At 55.8% G+C, this 19,821-nt stretch overlaps 2 protein-coding genes across 3 annotated transcripts; both read right to left on the reverse strand.

Moving 5' to 3' along the window:
* Nucleotides 1-2,775: 2,775 nt before the first annotated feature.
* On the reverse strand, nucleotides 2,776-5,624 carry LOC140680819 (uncharacterized). The gene is made up of 3 exons (XM_072919566.1): nucleotides 5,618-5,624; nucleotides 4,103-4,503; nucleotides 2,776-4,024 (listed from the first exon to the last, which is right to left on the reverse strand). Exons 1-3 carry the CDS (start codon nucleotides 5,622-5,624, stop codon nucleotides 3,182-3,184), a joined length of 1,251 nt encoding a protein of 416 aa, XP_072775667.1. The 3' UTR covers nucleotides 2,776-3,181.
* CSRNP2 (cysteine and serine rich nuclear protein 2) lies at nucleotides 4,616-17,078 on the reverse strand. 2 transcript variants are annotated; one of them, XR_005978305.2, is made up of 6 exons: nucleotides 16,957-17,078; nucleotides 13,058-13,269; nucleotides 11,260-11,522; nucleotides 9,640-9,936; nucleotides 6,007-7,417; nucleotides 4,616-5,913 (listed from the first exon to the last, which is right to left on the reverse strand). XR_005978305.2 is itself a non-coding variant. In XM_041711552.2 (5 exons), exons 2-5 carry the CDS (start codon nucleotides 13,215-13,217, stop codon nucleotides 6,737-6,739), a joined length of 1,401 nt encoding a protein of 466 aa, XP_041567486.2. In that variant the 5' UTR covers nucleotides 13,218-13,269; nucleotides 16,957-17,078; the 3' UTR covers nucleotides 4,616-6,736. The 2 variants fall into 2 exon arrangements, 1 of the variants encoding a protein (XP_041567486.2); XM_041711552.2 differs by having other exon boundaries at nucleotides 4,616-7,417.
* Nucleotides 17,079-19,821: the final 2,743 nt, after the last annotated feature.

Raw genomic sequence — 19,821 nt, forward strand, 5'->3', positions numbered from 1 at the left:
GGCGGGGCGATGGCGGATGGACACGCCCACTCGGAGCGAGGTTGTCATGGCAACGGGGACGCGCGGGACGGGCCGCCATGGCCGGGACGGGACGGGAACCGGGATGGGACAATAATGGGAGAATAACGGGACAACGGAGTGGGAACGGGGATGGGATAACGGGAGAATAACGGGACAATAACGGGATAACGGGATGGGAACGGGGATGGGAACGGGGATGGGACAGCAGCGGGACGGGGACGGGGACGGGATAACGGGACAATAACGGGACAATAACGGGATAACGGGACAATAACGGGACAATAACGGGATAACGGGATGGGAACGGGGACATGGACGGGATAACGGGACAATAACGGGATAACGGGATGGGAACGGGGATGGGACAGCAGGATAACGAGATGGGAACGGGATAATGGGATAAAGGGATAACAGGATGGGGATGGGATAACAGGCTAATAGGATAATGGGATGGGAACCTGGATGGGACAACAACGGGACAACAACGGGACAACAACGGGACAACAACGGGACAACAACGGGACAACAACGGGATAACGGGATGGGATGGAAACTGGGACGGGATAACAGGATAGGAACTGGTGTGGGATAATGGGATAAGAGGATAACAGGATGAGAACTGGCACAGGGTAACGGGATCCATGGGATGGGATAACGGGATAATGAGATGGGATTTGGGATGGGACCCATGGGATAACGGGATAGCAGGATAATGGGATGGGAATGGTGGGATGGATGGATGGAAAGGATGGATGGAAAGGATGGATGGGAAGGATGGAATGATGGAAGGATGGGAAGGATGGGAATGGCGGGAAAGATGGGAACGACGGAATAATGGAAGGATGGGAATGACAGAAATGATGGAAGGACGGGAAGGACGGGAATAATGGAAGGACGGGAATGACAGAAATGATGGAAGGATGGGAACGATGGGAACGGCGGGAACAATGGAATAATGGAAGGATGGGAAGGACGGAAATGATGGATGGAAAGGATGGATGGAAAAGATGGAATGATGGAATGATGGAAGGATGGGAAGGATGGGAAGGATGGGAAGGATGGGAATGGTGGGAATGATGGGAAAGACGGGAACGACTGAATAATGGAAGGATGGGAAAGATGGGAAGGATGGGAACGGTGGGAAGGATGGAAAGGATGGATGGAAAGGATGGATGGAAAGGATGGAATGATGGAAGGATGGAATGATGGAAGGATGGAATGAGGAAGGACGGGAAGGATGGGAAGGATGGGAAGAGCGGGAACGATGGGAATGGCAGGAAAGACAGGAACGACGGAATAATGGAAGGATGGGAAGGACGGAAATGATGGATGGAAAGGATGGAATGATGGAAGGATGGGAACGGCGGGAAGGACGGAAATGATGGAAGGACGGGAACAGCAGAATAATGGAAGGATGGGAAGGACGGGAATGATGGAAGGACGGGAATGACAGAAATGATGGATGGAAAGGATGGATGGAAAGGATGGAATGATGGAAGGACGGGAAGGATGGGAATAACGGAAGGACGGGAAGGACAGAAATGATGGAAGGATGGGAATGGCGGAATAATGGAAGGATGGGAAGGATGGGAACGGTGGGAAGGATGGAAAGGATGGATGGAAAGGATGGAAGGATGGAAGGATGGGAAGGATGGGAAGGATGGGAAGGATGGGAAGGATGGGAAAGATGGGAAGGATGGATGGAAAGGATGGATGGAATGATGGAAGGATGGAATGAGGAAGGACGGAATGACGGAAGGATGGGAAGGATGGGAAGGATGGGAATGGTGGGAATGATGGGAACGATGGAATAATGGAAGGATGGGAAGGATGGGAATGGTGGGAAAGACGGGAACGACGGAATAATGGAAGGATGGGAAAGACGGAAATGATGGATGGAAAGAATGGATGGAAAGGATGGAAGGATGGGAAGGATGGGAACGGCAGGAACGACGGAATAATGGAAGGATGGGAACAACAGAATAACGGAAGGATGGGAAGGACGGGAATGATGGAAGGATGGGAAGGATGGGAATGACAGAAATGATGGATGGAAAGAATGGATGGAAAGGATGGGAATGGCGGGAAGGATGGGAAGGATGGGAATGGTGGGAAAGACGGGAACGACGGAATAATGGAAGGATGGGAAGGACGGGAATAATGGAAGGACGGGAATGACAGAAATGATGGAAGGATGGGAAGGATGGGAACGGCAGGAACAATGGAATAATGGAAGGATGGGAAGGAGGGAAATGATGGATGGAAAGAATGGATGGAAAGAATGGAATGATGGAAGGATGGGAAGGATGGGAAGGATGGGAAGGATGGGAAGGATGGGAAGGATGGGAAGGATGGGAAGGATGGGAAGGATGGGAAGGATGGGAAGGATGGGAACGGCGGGAACGATGGGAACAATGGAATAATGGAAGGATGGGAAGGACGGAAATGATGGAAGGATGGAAAGGACGGAAATGATGGAAGGACGGGACAGGGCCCAGCCGGGTCCAGAGGGGTCCCCGTGACCCCAATTCCGTCCTGGACCAAGCCCAGTCCCAGGCTCTGAAGGAACCCAAGGCCGGGATTTTACCCCAAATTTTGTGAATTTAACCCCAACTTCGCAAGCCTCCCCCAAATCCAAGTGGATTTAACCCAAATTTCATTCGTTTAACCCAATTTTTGTTCTATTTAAGCCATATTTCAGTGGTTTAACCCAAATTTTATTAATTTGCCCCCGTTTAAGGCACAACTCCCCGACAAGTTTAACCACTTTTTATTTTTCCACTTAAATATTCTCTTTAAATACAGCATTGTCCCGGGAAACTGCGGAAAAGCAGGAAAAACGAATAATAGTGGGGAGAAGCTTTGGATTCACTTGGTGGTGTTAAATGTGGAGTTAAAATGGAAATTAAAAACCAAAAAATGAAATAAAAAATGGAATAGAAAAAAGGAAAGCGGAAGAAAAAAATAAGGGAAGTTAAAAAGTAAATAAAAAGGGAAATAAATCGAATTAAAAAAGAAAGAAGTGCAAGTAAAAATTCAATCAAGTAATAAAAAGAAAGGAAATAAAAACAAAATGTAAAAAAAATTAAAATTAAAAGGGAAGAAAAACGGAATTAAAAATTAAAGTGATATAAAAGGGAATAAAAACCAAAAAAGGAAATCAAAATGACATTAAAAGCTCCGAAGCCGCTTTGGGCGCCCTGGGGGGGGGTTTTGGGGTTTTTGGGGGGCAGTAGCACCAGCAAGGGCCAGATCCATAAAATCCATATTGGATCAAATCCAACGGGATGAAAGGGCCAAACCACACCGAGCCCAGTCTGGGGAAATGGGATAAATCCGGGAATTCTGGCAGAGTTTGGGTGAAATGGATAAATTTGGGAATTCTGGCAGGGTTTGGGTGAAATGGATAAATTTGGGAATTCTGGTGGGGTTTGGGTGAAATGGGATAAATCCGGGAATTCTGGCGGGGTTTGGGTGAAATGGGATAAATCTGAAAATTCTGGCGGGGTTTGGGTGAAATGGGATAAATTTGGGAATTCCGTGGTTTGGGTGAAATGGGATAAATCCGGAAATTCTGGCAGGGTTTGGGTGAAATGGGATAAATCCGGGAATTCTGGCGGGGTTTGGGTGAAATGGGATAAATCCGGGAATTCCGTGGTTTGGGTGAAATGGGATAAATCTGGGAATTCTGGCAGGGTTTGGGTGAAATGGATAAATCCGGGAATTCTGGCCGGGTTTGGGTGAAATGGATAAATTTGGGAATTCTGGCGGGGTTTGGGTGAAATGGGATAAATCCGGGAATTCTGGCGGGGTTTGGGTGAAATGGGATAAATTTGGGAATTCTGGCGGGGTTTGGGTGAAATGGGATAAATCCGGGAATTCTGGCGGGGTTTGGGTGAAATGGGATAAATTTGGGAATTCTGGCGGGGTTTGGGTGAAATGGGATAAATCCGGGAATTCTGGCGGGGTTTGGGTGAAATGGGATAAATTTGGGAATTCCGTGGTTTGGGTGAAATGGGATAAATCTGAGAATTCTGGCAGGGTTTGGGTGAAATGGGATAAATCCGGGAATTCTGGCGAGGTTTGGGTGAAATGGATAAATTTGGGAATTCTGGCGGGGTTTGGGTGAAATGGGATAAATCCGGGAATTCTGGCGGGGTTTGGGTGAAATGGGATAAATCTGGGAATTCTGGAAGGGTTTGGGTGAAATGGGATAAATTTGGGAATTCCGTGGTTTGGGTGAAATGGGATAAATCCGGGAATTCTCGTAGGGTTTGGGTGAAATGGGATAAATCCGGGAATTCTGTGGTTTGGGTGAAATGGGATAAATCCGGGAATTCTGGCAGGGTTTGGGTGAAATGGGATAAATCTGGGAATTCCGTGGTTTGGGTGAAATGGGATAAATATGGGAATTCTGGCGGGGTTTGGGTGAAATGGGATAAAACCCCCCTTCTGAACCCCAAAAATAACCCCTGGAACCCCCTTAACCCCCTCTGACTCTGCCAAACACGTTGAAATCTCTTCTGAAGCCCTAAAAAACACTCTCAACACCATTCAATCCCTCCCTGAACCCCTAAAAACCCCCAAATGCCTCTCTGAACCCCCTTTTTAACCCCTTACACCCCTCCTCTGAGCCCCCCCAAACAACTTGGAACCCATTTAAGGCCCCTGAATCCCCTTTTAAACCCCCTTAAATCTTCTGAACTCACTTAAATCCCCTTTTAAGCATCTAAAAAAGCCCTTTAAACCAACTTAAACCCCACCTGAGCCCCTTTAGACTCCTCTGAACCCCCCTAAAGCTTTTTAAACCCCCCTTAAATCTCTCTTCAAAAGCCTAAAAAATCCCTTTGACACCCTTAAACCCTGTTGAACTCCCTTGAATCCCCTCAAACTCCTCTTAAAGCCCCTTAAACTCCTCTGAACGCCCTTGATCTCCTAAAAAGACCCTTTAAGAACCTTTATAAACCCCTTTAGATCCAGCTGAACCCCTTCTAGCCCCCTTAAACCTGTCTGAATAACTAAAACCCACAAAAACCCCCTCTGAACCCCAAAACACCCCATAACCCCTAAAAACCCCACTTTGAACCTCCCTGAATCCCCCAAAAAAACCTCTGAGCCCCCTTAAATCCCTTTTTTTAAACTCTCCTGAACCCCTAAACCCCATAAAAACCCCTCTGAACCCTTTTCAACCCAAAAAACTCCCTCAATGCCCCCAAAACCCCTAAAAATCCGACTCTGAGCCCACCTAAACTGCCCCCCACCAGAGGACAGGTGACCCCCAGGAGCACCAGGGGACTCCCAACCCCCAAAACTGGAGGGGGTCAGACCCCAGTGTGGGAAAACTGCAGGAAAAGCCAAGGGTGAAATCAAAAATTCAGGAAAATAACGGGGTGGCAGCAGCTGGATTGGGGGATTTGGGTCCCTGCGACGTCGGGGTCTGGGAGCATCCAGGTGAGCAGGTCCTGAAGGCACAGACCAGGACAGGTGAGCAGCTCCAGGGGCTCAGATCCCACCAGGTGAGCACCTCCAGGTGAGCAGATCCCACAGTCCATAGGGTCCAGGTGAGCAGAATGCAGATTTGGGGCACAGACCCCACCCCACATCCCGATTTTCCCCCACTCCTGCCTCTTCTCAGGCTGGAATTGCTCCTGGCCCTGGTTGGTCTCACCTGGCTGAAGCCAAAAAAAGAGGGAAAAGCCCCAAAAATGAGAAGTTTCACCCCAAGATAGATCCCAGAGCCACAGGAAGGTCCGGAGCACAGGTGGGTTTTCCATGAATCCCAGTCCAAGGAAGGGCTGCAGGGCCCAGGTGAGTCTGGAGAAGCTGAATCCATCCCAGTCTGACCAGTTTGATGCCAGTGGAGATGAAGGAGCACAGGTGAGCAGGAAACACCTGAGGAGCAGCACAGGGAGTTGCAGGTGCTCCAGGAAGTTCACCAGGAACAGCAAATCCATGGGACACCAGGAGCCAGACACCTGAGCACACCTGAGCACACCTGAAGGATCCTGCTGGCATGGTGGGATGGATCCTGAGGGCTGGAATGGCAGGAACAGGTTCTTTGGGAAACACAGCCAGGTGGGGCTCACCTGAGGTGGGTCAGGATCACAGGTAGGGGACAGGGACACTCCTGCACCCTCACATCCCAAATCCTGGTCCTTGGAGGGGCAGCTGCTGGAGGCACCTCCCATGAACATCTCAGGAGGTTCCTGCAGGTACCAGGATCAGTTCAGGTGATGGAGGAGCCAGTGAGGAAGTGAAGTTGGTTCAACCACCAAAATTTTCCATGTGAGTTTGGGCTCTCTTGGGTCTCTTGTGCCAGTTCCAGGTGTTTCCAAATCCATCCCAGCTGCAGGTGAGTGGGAGCATGATCTGGATGAGGTGGGACGGGAGGCCCAGGTGGAACATTCATTAAACAAACAGGAATTAGGGAAAAAAGGGCTTTTCCCTTAAAAACAAGGAAAGTGGAGGCAGCCAGGGGATCCAGGAGGCTCCAGCTCAGGTGAGTCCTGGCACAGGTAATCCCTGCCAGGTGGGATGGAGAACAGGAGGGATCTGAGAGGTTGCAGCTCAGCTGAGTCCTGGCACAGGTGACCCCAACCAGGTGAGTGAAGGACTCCTGGCCCTGGGCCAGGGACATCCTCTGTCCAGAGCCAACCCCACCAATTAAATAATCAATCCATGGAATAAATAATGGAGCCAGAGGGCCTGAGGCCACTCATATGGGCAGGTGGGGGTGCTCCAGGTGCTCTGGGAGATTTTGGGGTGCTCCTCCCTTGCTCACGGCAGCAGGAACAGGGGGGCTGGGAGCTGGAGCTGGATGCTCCACGTGCCCACCTCCACCCTTGGCACCTGCCTGTGGCTCCACCTGGCAGTAGAGCCCAGGAGCATCGGCCAGGTAAGGCTGGGAGCCCACCTGGGCCGCCTGCCCCGAGGGGTAGCACAGCACGGGAGACTCCAGCGGGAACTGGGCCGGGATGAGGATGGTGGAGCCCAGCCCGGGGCACGGGGGAGGTTTCACCTGCCAGGTGTCATCCAGGTGCTCCCCCAGGACGCAGAGCCCGCTCCCTTCTCCCCCAGAGCCGCTTCCAGAGTCTTCCTCAGCCTTCAGCCTCTCCAGCTCCTCGGCCGTCTGCAGGTGCAGCACCGCCCGCTCGTTCTCCGCCAGGTACTCCTGGAAGTCCTGAGTTTCGGGGGGCTGTGTGGGGGGCCAGGTGGGGGCAGGGAGGGTGGCAGCTCCCTCCTCTTCCTCCTCTTCCTCCCGCCGGTTCTCCAGCTCCAGCTTCATCAGGGTGTGCAGGAAGTGGGTGCGGACGCGCAGCGGGTTGAACTCGATCCTCCCGGCCACGTTCCCGCAGCCGTCCCGGGAGCAGCCGCACGGGAACGACGTGCGGTCCACCTGGGCACGGGGGGCACCTGTGGGACCCTGCAGGGCCCCCCCAGCCCCTGAACCCCACCCCAGGGGTGGCATACCCCAGCCAGGTGTGTCCTGGTGGACAGGTGGAGGATCCTGTGGGATCCCAGAGCCTGAATCCCACCCCAGAGTGACCCCAGATCCCACCTGGACAGCAGGAATGTGGCTCTGGGGTGGGGAGAGGAGTTTATACGTTCCAGGTGTGCCCAAAACACACCTGGAACTGTTCCTGCTCCTTCAAGGAACAAGAGCACTCCAGCAGCTGTCAGACCACAAGCCCCAGCTGCCTCACCTGGGACATGGGCACAGTGGGTGTGCCTCGAGGCACACCTGTGCCCCCTTTTTCCAGCTCACCTGGCACTGGGTGCCCTCACCTGGCTCCCCCCACTCCCCTGCCCTGAGGCTCACCTGGCACTGGATGCCCTCACCTGGCACTGGGTGCCCTCACCTGGCACACCTGGCTCTCCCCACTCCTCAAGGAGTAGAGGAGCACACGAGGAGCAGCCTGGCCCCCATCCTGACCCAAATCCCTTCCCTGCAGCTCACCTGGCACTGGATGCCCTCACCTGGCACTGGATGCTCTCACCTGGCACTGGATGCCCTCACCTGGCACTGGGTGCCCTCACCTGGCACTGGGTGCCCTCACCTGGCACACCTGGCTCTCCCCACTCCTCAAGGAGCACAGAGGAGCAGCCTGGCCCCCATCCCACCCCAAGCCCCCTCCTCTGGCTCACCTGGCACTGGGTGCCCTCACCTGGCTCCCCCCACTCCCCTGCCCTGAGGCTCACCTGGCACTGGGTGCCCTCACCTGGCACTGGGTGCCCTCACCTGGCACTGGGTGCCCCCACCCCACCCCAAACCCCACCCTGAGGCTCACCTGGCACTGGGTGCCCTCACCTGGCACTGGGTGCCCTCACCTGGCACTGGATGCCCTCACCTGGCACTGGGTGCCCCCACCCCACCCCAAACCCCTCCCTGCAGCTCACCTGGCACTGGGTGCCCTCACCTGGCACCGGGTGCCCTCACCTGACTTTCCCCACTCCTCAAGGAGCACAGAGGAGCAGCATGGCCCCCATCCCACCCCAAACCCCCATCCTCTGGCTCACCTGGCACTGGGTGCCCTCACCTGGCACACCTGGCTCTCCCCACTCCTCAAGAAGCACAGAGGAGCAGCCTGGCCCCCATCCCACCCCAAACCCCACCCTGAGGCTCACCTGGCACTGGATACCCTCACCTGGCACTGGGTGCCCTCACCTGGCACTGGGTGCCCTCACCTGGCACTGGATGCCCCCACCCCACCCCAAACCCCCTCCAGGCTCACCTGGCACTGGATGCCCTCACCTGGCACTGGGTGCCCTCACCTGGCACTGGATGCCCTCACCTGGCACTGGATGCCCTCACCTGGCACTGGGTGCCCCCACCCCACCCCAAACCCCACCCTGAGGCTCACCTGGCACTGGGTGCCCTCACCTGGCTCCCCCCACTCCCCTGCCCTGAGGCTCACCTGGCACTGGGTGCCCTCACCTGCCACTGGATGCCCTCACCTGGCACTGGGTGCCCCCACCCCACCCCAAACCCCACCCTAGGGCTCACCTGGCACTGGGTGCCCTCACCTGGCACTGGGTGCCCTCACCCCACCCCAAACCCCACCCTGAGGCTCACCTGGCAGTGGGTGCCCTCAGCTGGCACTGGGTGCCTTCACCTGGCACTGGGTACCCTCACCTGGCACTGGGTGCCCTCACCTGGCTCCCTCCACTCCTCAAGGAGCACAGAGGAGCAGCCTGACCCCCATCCTGACCCAAAACCCCCTCCTCTGGCTCACCTGGCACTGGGTGCCCTCACCTGGCACTGGGTGCCCCCACCCCACCCCAAACCCCACCCTGAGGCTCACCTGGCACTGGGTGCCCTCACCTGGCACGGGATGCCCTCACCTGGCACTGGGTGCCCTCACCTGGCACTGGGTGCCCTCACCTGGCACTGGGTGCCCTCACCTGGCACTGGGTGATCTCACCTGGCACTGGAGGCCCTCACCTGGCACTGGGTGATCTCACCTGGCACTGGAGGCCCTCACCTGGCACTGGGTGCCCCCATCCCACCCCAAACCCCTTCCCTGCAGCTCACCTGGCACTGGGTGCCCTCACCTGGCACTGGATGCCCTCACCTGGCACTGGGTGCCCCCACCCCACCCCAAACCCCTCCAGGCTCACCTGGCACTGGATGCCGGCCTGGCTGCAGGCGCAGGTGCGCGGCTCGCAGGTGAGGCGGCACAGGCAGCCGCACTGCTCGCGGGACAGGCGCAGCGCCCGCAGCTCCTGCCGCTCCTCGGCGTCGATCCTGCGCACACCTGAGGCGCGCAGCAGCGCCCGGCGCCGCTTGGTGGGCAGCGGCTGCAGGTAGAAATAATCGCCCACCTCCACCTGCCCCACGTCCAGGTCGTCGTCCGACACGTCGGCCAAGGTCAGCCCCGCCGCCTCGGCCGATGGCACCGTCCCGTTCTGGGTCAGCTGGGGACAGAGGGACACGTGTGGGGACGTGGGGCACACCTGGCCAGGTGGCCTTCCCTTGGCTCTCACAGGGAAAAGAGCTTTTTTTGTTGGGTTTGTTTTTGGAAATGCACTGCCAGATTCACTCCTGGAACATCCTGATCACCCCCAGGTGTTTCCCGCACACCTGTACCTCCGAAGATCCCTCCAAAGTGTTTCCCACCTGGATTCCCCTCAGTTTGCCCCTCTTCCAAGCTCACCCAGGCATTTTTCACTTCCTTCCCTCCAATCCCATCCAGGTATTTCCCCCCCCTTGGATTCCCCCTCCCAACCCCAATACCTGGGGCTCCCCCAAATCCACCCCCACGTATTCCCCACCCAGGTACTCTTTGTCACCCCAAATCCCTACAGGTATTATCCCCCACTGCTGCCCCTCCAGCTGTTTCCCACCTGGATTCTGCTCTCCCTCCCTCCCCAGGTATTTCCCACCTGGATTCTGCTCTCCATCTCCAGCTATTTCCCACCTGGATTCTGCCCTCCCTCCCTCCCCCAGGTATCTCCCACCGGGATTCTGCCCTCCCTCCCCAGGTATTCTCCACCCAGACACCCTCTATCACCCCAAATCCCCTCCAGGTATTTCCCACCTGGATTCTGCCCTCCCTCCTCCAGGTATTTCTCACCTGGATTCTGCCCTCCCTCCCTCCCTCCCCAGGTATTTCTCACCTGGATTCTGCTCTCCCTCCCCAGGTATTCTCCACCCAGACACCCTCTGTCACCCCAAATCCCCTCCAGGTACTTCCCACCTGGATTCCACCCTCCCTGCCTCCCCAAGTATTTCCCTCCCTCCCTCCCCAGGTATTTCCCACCTAGATTCTGCTCACCCTCCCTCCCTTCCCAGGTATTTCCCACCTGGATTCTGCCCTCCCTCTCCAGCTATTTCTCACCTGGATTCTGCCCTCCCTCCCCAGGTATTTCCCACCTGAATTCCCTCCACCCTTGCTCTCCAGCTATTTCCCACCTGGATTCTGCTCTCCCTCCCCAGGTATTCTCCACCCAGACACCCTCTGTCACCCCAAATCCCCTCCAGCTATTTCCCACCTGGATTCCCTCCCTTTCCCACCTGGATTCCATCCTCCCTTCCTCCCCAGGTATTTCTCACCTGGATTCTGCCCTTCCTCCCTCCCTCCCCAGCTATTTCCCACCTGGATTCCACCCTCCCTCCCTTCCCCATGTATTTCTCACCTGGATTCTGCCCTCCCTCCCTCTCCCAGGTATTTCTCACCTGGATTCCACCCTCCCTCGCTCCCCAGCTATTTCCCACCTGGATCCCCTCTCCCCGCTCACCTCCCTCCTCCTGGCGCGCAGTTTCTCCCTGCGCAGGTGCTGCCGCAGGTGCTGCCGGTGGCTCACCTGGCGCAGGTGAGCGAACTGGCTGAGGCTGTACCTGCGGGCGCGGTGGTGCCGCGGGGCCATGCCCAGGGAGCTGCCGCCGGCGCTGGGCACGCAGGTGAAGCCCTGGCGCCGGGCAAAGTAGTAAACGGTGACCTGAGCGAAGCGCACGCGCTTCCCACCCCGGCGTGCCCGGGATCGCCGCAGGATGGATGGAGCTGTGGGCACACATCACCCCCAAAATTACACTAAATTCACCCATTTCCTCCGTATTCCCCTCCAAAATTTAAAATTGTACATTATTTCCCGTTAATTCCGCCCTCAGTATTCCCCTCTGGGTTATCTACACACTCCCCCCATCAAAACTCCTCCAAACTCATCCCGTGTTTCCCAAAATTCAAAGGAAATTCAAGCCCTGTGAACTCCAGAAATAATTCCCCAGCAATGCCTCAATCCCCCAAAATAAATCCCAGATATTCCCCTGATCGCCCAAACAGTTCCTCCGAAATTCCCCAAAATTAAAAAGAATAAATCTCGGTTGCCCTCAAATTCTAAAAACGCAACAAAAATTTTTAAAAACCCCAAAATTCATAAAATTTTAAAAAAAATTCGCCAAACCCCCCAAAATTAAAAATCCTAAAGCCAATTAAAAATCCCCAAACCCCAAAATCACTATTTCGTAAAATTCCCCCTGAAAACCGTAAAATTCCCCCTGAAAACCGCAAAATTGCCCCCCCCAAAATTAAAAATCCCAAAACCTAATTAAAAACCCCCAAACCCCAAAACCACTATTTTGTAAAATTCCCCCTGAATACCGCAAAATTGGCCCCCCAAAATCCAATTAAAAACCCCCAAACCCCAAAACCACTATTCTGTAAAATTCCCCCTGAAAACCGCAAAATTGGCCCTCCCAAATTAAAAATCCCAAAACCCAATTAAAAATCCCCAGACCCAATTAAAAATCCCCAAACCCAATTAAAAACCCCCAAACCCCAAAATCACTATTTCGTAAAATTCCCCCTGAAAACCGCAAAGTTGCCCCCCCAAAAATTAAAAATCCCAAAACCCAATTAAAAATCCCCAAAATCACTATTTCGTAAAATTCCCCCTGAAAACCGCAAAATTGCCCCCCCCAAAATTAAAAATCCCAAAACCCAATTAAAAACCCCCAAAATAACTATTTCATAAAATTCCCCCTGAAAACCGCAAAATTGGCTCCCTCAAAATTAAAAATCCCAAAACCCAATTAAAAATCCCCAAAATCACTATTTCATAAAATTCCCCCTGAAAACCGCAAAATTGCCGCCCTCAAAATTAAAAATCCCAAAATCCAATTAAAAATCCCCAAACCCCATAATCACTATTTCATAAAATTCCCCCTGAAAATCGCAAAATTGCCCCCCTCAAAATTAAAAATCCCAAAACCCAATTAAAAACCCCCAAACCCCAAAATCACTATTTTGTAAAATTCCCCCTGAAAACCGCAAAATTGCCCCCCCAAACTTAAAAATCCCAAAACCCAATTAAAAATCCCCAAACCCAATTAAAAACCCCCAAACCCCAAAATCCCTATTTCATAAAATTCCCCCTGAAAACCCCTAAATCCCCTCCCACCAGCCCAAAACATTCCACAGCATTCCCCCCACATTCCCTAACTCCCCACCACGTCCCAAATTCTTGAAACCCGGTAAAAAATGCGGAATAATTCCCCAAATCCCGCCCAAATCCCGCCCAAATCCCGGTCCCGGCTCACGCCCGGCGCTGCCGGAGCTGCCGCCGCTGTCGCAGCTGTCGCCGCTGTCGCTCGTGGCGATCTCATCGTCCGAGGTGGCGCCGCTGGACGCGGCCGATCCCGATCCTGGTCCCGCATCCTCCGGTTTGCGCTTGTTCCCGGCGCTCGGGACCGCGGCCATCGGGGCTCGGCTCGCATGGAGCCCCCGGTGGGACGGGACGGGAGCGGAGAGGCTGCGGAGAGCACCGGGATGATGAGCCCCATCCCACCGGGAGCTCGCACGGCACGGCCCGGAGGAGATGCTCTGGATTCCCCAAGGATGCTGCCCTCCCCATCCCCGAGGAATCCCGATCCCAATCCCCATCCCAATCCCCATCCCGATCCCCATCCCGATCCCCATCCCAATCCCCATCCCAATCCCCATCCCAATCCCCATCCCAATCCCCATCCCAATCCCCATCCCGGAGGAATCCCGATCCCCATCCCCATCCCGATCCCCATCCCGATCCCCATCCCATCCCAATCCCCATCCCAATCCCCATCCCAATCCCCATCCCAATCCCCATCCCAACCCCCATCCATCCTAATCCCCATCCCAAACCCCATCCCGATCCCCATCCCCATCCCAATCCCCAATCCCCATCCCCATCCCAATCCCCAATCCCCATCCCCATCCCATCCCCATCCCAATCCCCATCCCCATCGCGATCCCCATCCCGATCCCCATCCCGATCCCGATCCCCATCCCGATCCCCATCCATCCCAATCCCGACCCCAATCCCCATCCCCATCCCCATCCCAATCCCCATCCCCATCCCCATCCCAATCCCCATCCCCATCCCGGAGGAATCCTGATCCCAATCCCCATCCCAATCCCCATCCCGATCCCCATCCCATCCCAATCCCGATCCCCATCCCCATCCCGATCCCAATCCCCATCCCAATCCCCAATCCCAATCCCCATCCCAATCCCCATCCCAATCCCCATCCCAATCCCCATCCATCCCAATCCCCATCCCAATCCCCATCCATCCCAATCCCCATCCATCCCCATCCCCATCCCAAACCCCATCCCAATCCCCATCCCGATCCTCATCCCCATCCCAATCCCGATCCCCATCACGATCCCCATCCCGATTCCCCATCCCGATTCCCCATCCCCATCCCAATCCCCAACCCGATCCCCATCCCCATCCCGATCCCCATCCCCATCCCAATCCCGATCCCAGTCCCGATCCCCATCCCGATCCCAATCCCCATCCCCATCCCGATCCCCATCCCAATCCCGATCCCCATCCCAATCCCCATCCCCATCCCAATCCCAATCCTGACCCCAATCCCAACCCCGATCCCCATCCCGATCCCCATCTCCATCCCCATCCTAATCCCCATCCCAAACCCCATCCCAAACCCCATCCCAAACCCCATCCCAAACCCCATCCCAATCCCCATCCATCCTGATCCCCATCCCAATCCCCATCCCAATCCCCATCCCAATCCCCATCCCAAATCCCCATCCTAATCCCCATCCCCATCCCCATCCCAATCCCGATCCTCATCCCCATCCCAATCCCCATCCCAATCCCTCGAACATCCACCCCACCTTCGGGATTGATTTGGGATGCAATTCACCCAAAACCAAAGGAAAATTGCTTTTTTGGTTGGGTTTTTTTCTGCCAGACTCACCCCCTGATCACCCCCCAAAATTCCCTAAAGTTCAGAAAAAGCACCGGATGCTCCAAGAATTCCCAGTCCCTCACAGATGCCAGACTGGGAATGAGCCTCCCTGGGACTTCTTAATCCCAAAAAGCCCAAAAAATCCCAAATAACCCATGGGATTTGGGGAAATTCGCAGCTCCACGTTGGACAAGGGAATTTTTAGACCTGATTCCCATTGGGAAACTTCCAGGATGAATCTGGAAGCTCTGGAGCCCTTCGGGGGTTGGGGTTTGGGTGGGATTTGGATCCAGCCCAGGGATCTTCCCTGTCCCCTCCAGAAGGGAACGTTGGGGTTCCAAAAAATAGAACAGGAATTCCCAACCCATGCACCAGCACAGGGTGAAATCCAGTTTTTTGGGGGTTTTTTGGAAGGAAAAGTGAGGAATCCTCGTGATAGAGGGGGCAAAAGCAGGAAGGAAGTGATTTATCAATCCCAGGAGGAGCAGAAGTGGAAACCTCCCACTGCCTTTCCAGCTCTCTAAAATTGCTGAAAGTCCTCAAATTATTCCCTAAAACCACATTTCCACAGAAAATCAGAGCTGGAATCTGAGCAAGAATCCTTCCTTGATGGATATGTCAGGATGGGATTCCTATTCCTCACATAAAACCCCAAATTATTCCAAATTATCCTTTCTATGATGTAAGGAAACTCCTGGAAGAGTCAGAATGAAGGAAAAAAACCCAAAAAAACCACCAAAAAAATACAAGTAAATGAAATTATTGAATTTTCTGTTTTTTCCCATCTTTAAATCAGAAGGATTTTGAAATGAGGAAGAAAAAATCGGTTCAAAAGGAATTGGGAATTTCAATGATTGAACTTCACCAAAAGGAGTTAAACTAATTTTTTTTAAATTTTAAGATTCCCATCAAAATCCAGAGCCAAAAATGGATTCTCTGGATGGTTTTAAGGAATCAAAAGCAGAAATCCAGGATATTCCGGGGTGAGAGGAGGGTGGGAATGATCCATGAGCAGCTCTGGTAGAACCCACCCAGAAAGGCTCTGGGAGCACCAATGAATCCAGGTGTTATTCCAGGCAGAAATTAGCCAAAAAATGGGATTTTGGGATGACCACCAGGAAGATTTGGGCAGTCTGGACCCCTTGAATGGTTTTCCCCAAGGATTTGGCTCAGTAGCTGAAATATCTGTGGATTTTCCAGGGATCTGAGTCCATCCCAGGTCACTGCTCACATTCCCAACACTCAGCTCTGGGTTTTAGGATGAAAGGTGGAAAAATTGGGTTCTTCAGGGAAATCTGGGGCACAGCTCCCACAGAGCTTCCAGCATTTCTGCAACATTTTGAGCTGAGGAATGAAAAGTGGGTTCAAATGCTGAGGGAGGAGTCATGGGAACTGGGGAATTTCAAGGCTTAAACCTCACCAAAAGGAGTTAAAATAAAAACACAAAATTTTTTTCCATGTTCTGGAATCACTTCTGGAGCAAGGAAGGGATCAGGAGAGTTTAGGATTCCTGGAACACAGGAACTGATCTGGAAAACCTCCAGGGGGACAGAAAGGTGACCCCAAAAAAACCCTTCAGGCCCTGTGTCCATCACTAGAATTTGGAGATCGAGGTGGGTCCATGAACACCCATCTCCAGGGGACACCGGGAGGGGGACCAGGCTCCCCCCAGAGGTGACCCCCAACATGTGTGACCTCCCCATCATCATCATCATCATCATTACCCTCTGGAGGACCCCCCAGCACAACCCCCGTGCCCATCATGAGGTCCCCAAGGCCACCCACAGGTGCCAAGGCCACCCACAGGTGCCAAGGCCACCCTAAGGACCTCCAGTGTCCCCCCACAGTCCACCAGAGGGGAGATCCCACCTGCCAGGATCCCCCAAAAGCCCCTCCCCAAATATCAGGGGGACCCTACAGAGCCCCCAGTGCAGGGGGAGCTGTAAGGACCCCCCCACATCCTCTATAGGGGCCCTTTCCCTATAGCCACCCCCATCCCCTATAGCCCCCCATATTTCACACAGACCCCCCACAATTTATAAATCGCAGTTACAAAGACCCCCCCTCATTCCCTAAACACCCCAATCCCTCACAAACCCCCCCAATCCCTCACAGCCCCCCAAATCCCTCACAAATCCCCCCCATCCCTCACAGCCCTCCCCGCCCCCCACAGGCGGGGCCGCCCCCCCACCTTCCCTCCAGCCCCCCAGGCCTGACCCTGCCGCCCTTCCCCCGCCACTCACCGGTGCCCGGGGAGGGGTTTTGGGGTGCCGGGGGGCGCTGGGGGGGCCCCGGGGCCGCTCCCGGGGGTACCGGGGCCGCTCCCGCCCCGCCGAGCGCGCCGACAACAATGGGGCCGCGGCCGCTGCGCCGCCGCTTTTATACCGCCCCGCGTCACGTGAAGCCTCCGCGGGGCACCATGGGAAAGCGAGTCCCATGGGGGCGCGGGGCCGTGCTGGCGCGGGGTGTGGTGGGAAATGTAGTCCGGAAGTGCGGGAAATGGCGGGTGGGGGGGATCGGGAGGTGGATGGGGACATTGGGATGGGGACATCCAGATGGGACACTGGGATGGGGACATTGGGATGGGACATTGGGATGGGGCTGGGGACACGGAAATGGGGACACTGGGATGGGGACATTGGGATGGGACATGGGGATGGGACATTGGGATGGGGACACTGGGATGGGACACAGGGATGGGGACATTGGGATAGGGACATTGGGATGGGACATTGGGATAGGGACATTGGGATGGGACATTGGGATGGGACATTGGGATGGGGACATTGGGATGAGGCTGGGGACACGGAAATGGGGACACTGAGATGGGGACACTGGGATGGGACACAGGGATGGGGACATTGGGATGGGACATTGGGATGGGACTGGGGACATGGAAATGGGGACACTGGGATGGGACATTGGGATATGTCTGGGGACATGGAAATGGAGACACTGGGATGGGGACATCCAGATGGGACACAGGGATGGGAACACTGGGATGGGACATTGGGATGGGGACATTGGGATGGGACACTGGGATGGGGACATTGGGATGGGACACTGGGATGGGGACATTGGGATGGGGACATTGGGATGGGACACTGGGATGGGGACATTGGGATGGGACACTGGGATGGGGACATCCAGATGGGACATTGGGATGGGACATTGGGATGTGGCTGGGGACATGGAAATGGGGACACTGGGATGGGGACATTGGGATGGGGACATTGGGATGGGGCTGGGGACATGGAAATGGGGACACTGGGACGGGCACATCCAGATGGGACACAGGGATGGGGACATTGGGATGGGGACACAGGGATGGGGACATCCAGATGGGACATTGGGATGGGACATTGGGATGTGGCTGGGGACCCAGAAATGGGGACACTGGGATGGGGTCACTGGGATGGGGACATTGGGATGGGACATTGGGATGAGGCTGGGGACATGGAAATGGGGACATCCAGACGAGACACAGGGATGGGGACATTGGGATGGGACATTGGGATGGGGCTGGGGACACGGAAATGGGGACACTGGGATGGGGACACTGGGATGGGACATTGGGATGGGGCTGGGGACATGGAAATGGGGACACTGGGATGGGGACATCCAGATGGGACACAGGGATGGGGACATCCAGATGGGACACAGGGATGGGGACACCAAGATGGGACACTGGGATGGGAACACTGGGATGGGACACTGGGATGGGGCTGGGGACATGGAAATGGGGCACTGGGATGGGGACATCTAGACGGGACACTGGGATGGGGACATCCAGACGGGACACTGGGATGGGGACATTGGGATGGGGACATTGGGGTGGGACATTGGGATGGGGACACTGGGATAGGACATTGGGATGAGGCTGGGGACACAGAAATGGGGACACTGGGATGGGGACATTGGGATGGGACATTGGGATGGGGCTGGGGACACAGAAATGGGGTCACTGACCACACCCACGGACTTCAACAACTGACCACACCCACTGACCACACCCAAACTGACCACACCCACTGACCACACCCACTGACATCACTGACCACACCCATAGGCCACGCCCACTGACCGAAACAATTGGCCACGCCCACTGACCACACCCACTGACCACACCCACTGACATCACTGACCACACCCATTGACCACACCCATTGATATCACTGACCACACCCACCGACCACACCCACTGACCACACCCACCCCCTGCAGAACTGCAGCCCCTCCCCCCTCCAAAGCCCCTCCCCCCCTCACCCCCAACCCCCCCAGTGGGCGGGGCCTGGGCCCCTCCCCCCCGTTTTGGGAAGAAAGAGGCGGATTTCGGGCTGGATAAAATCTCACCATCCATTGGGTAGAAAAGGGGGGGGAGGGGGGGGCAGCCCCTCCCCCAGCCCCTCCCCCACCCCCTCGGGGGTCGCGGGGGGAGGGGCGGAGACTTGGCACAAAAATCCTGCGGCAGCGCGGGGGAGGGGCGGGGCGGTACAAAACCGAGTGGGGGGCTCGGGGGGGACCCGGGGGGACCCCAAAACCTCCCCCCACCCCCCCCCAAAGTACAAAAGAGCTAAAAACACCGCGGGGGGGGGCGGGGGGGCTGCGGGGACCCCGAGGTGGCCCTGGGGGTGGCACTGGGTGGTGGTGGCCCATGGCAGTGGCCCTGGGGGTGGCCACGGGTGGGGGGTGTCCCATGGGTGACCAGCGGTGGTGGCACTGGGGAGGGTGACCCTTGAGCTGGACCACGGTGGCACTGGAGGTGGCCACCCCGGGGGTGGCCCCGTGTCACCCCGGGGTGGTCGGTGGTGGTGGCCCCCGGGTGGCCCAAAGGGTTGGTGGCCCTGGAAGTGGCCCACAGGAGGTGGCCCGATGGGGTCAGTGGCCTGGGGGTGGCCAGCTGTGGCTGGTGGCCATCCCCGGTGGCCGGTGGCCATCTCTAGTGACCGCTGGCCATCCCTGGTGACCGATGACCATCCCTGGTGACCACTGGCCATCCCTGGTGACCGATGACCATCCCTGGTGACCACTGGCCATCCCTGGTGACCGATGACCATCCCAGGTGACCGGTGGCCATCCCTAGTGACCAGTGGCCATCCTTAGTCAAC

The sequence above is a fragment of the Taeniopygia guttata genome, chromosome 29 (genome assembly GCF_048771995.1).
Source record: "Taeniopygia guttata chromosome 29, bTaeGut7.mat, whole genome shotgun sequence".
NCBI lineage: Eukaryota > Metazoa > Chordata > Aves > Passeriformes > Estrildidae > Taeniopygia > Taeniopygia guttata.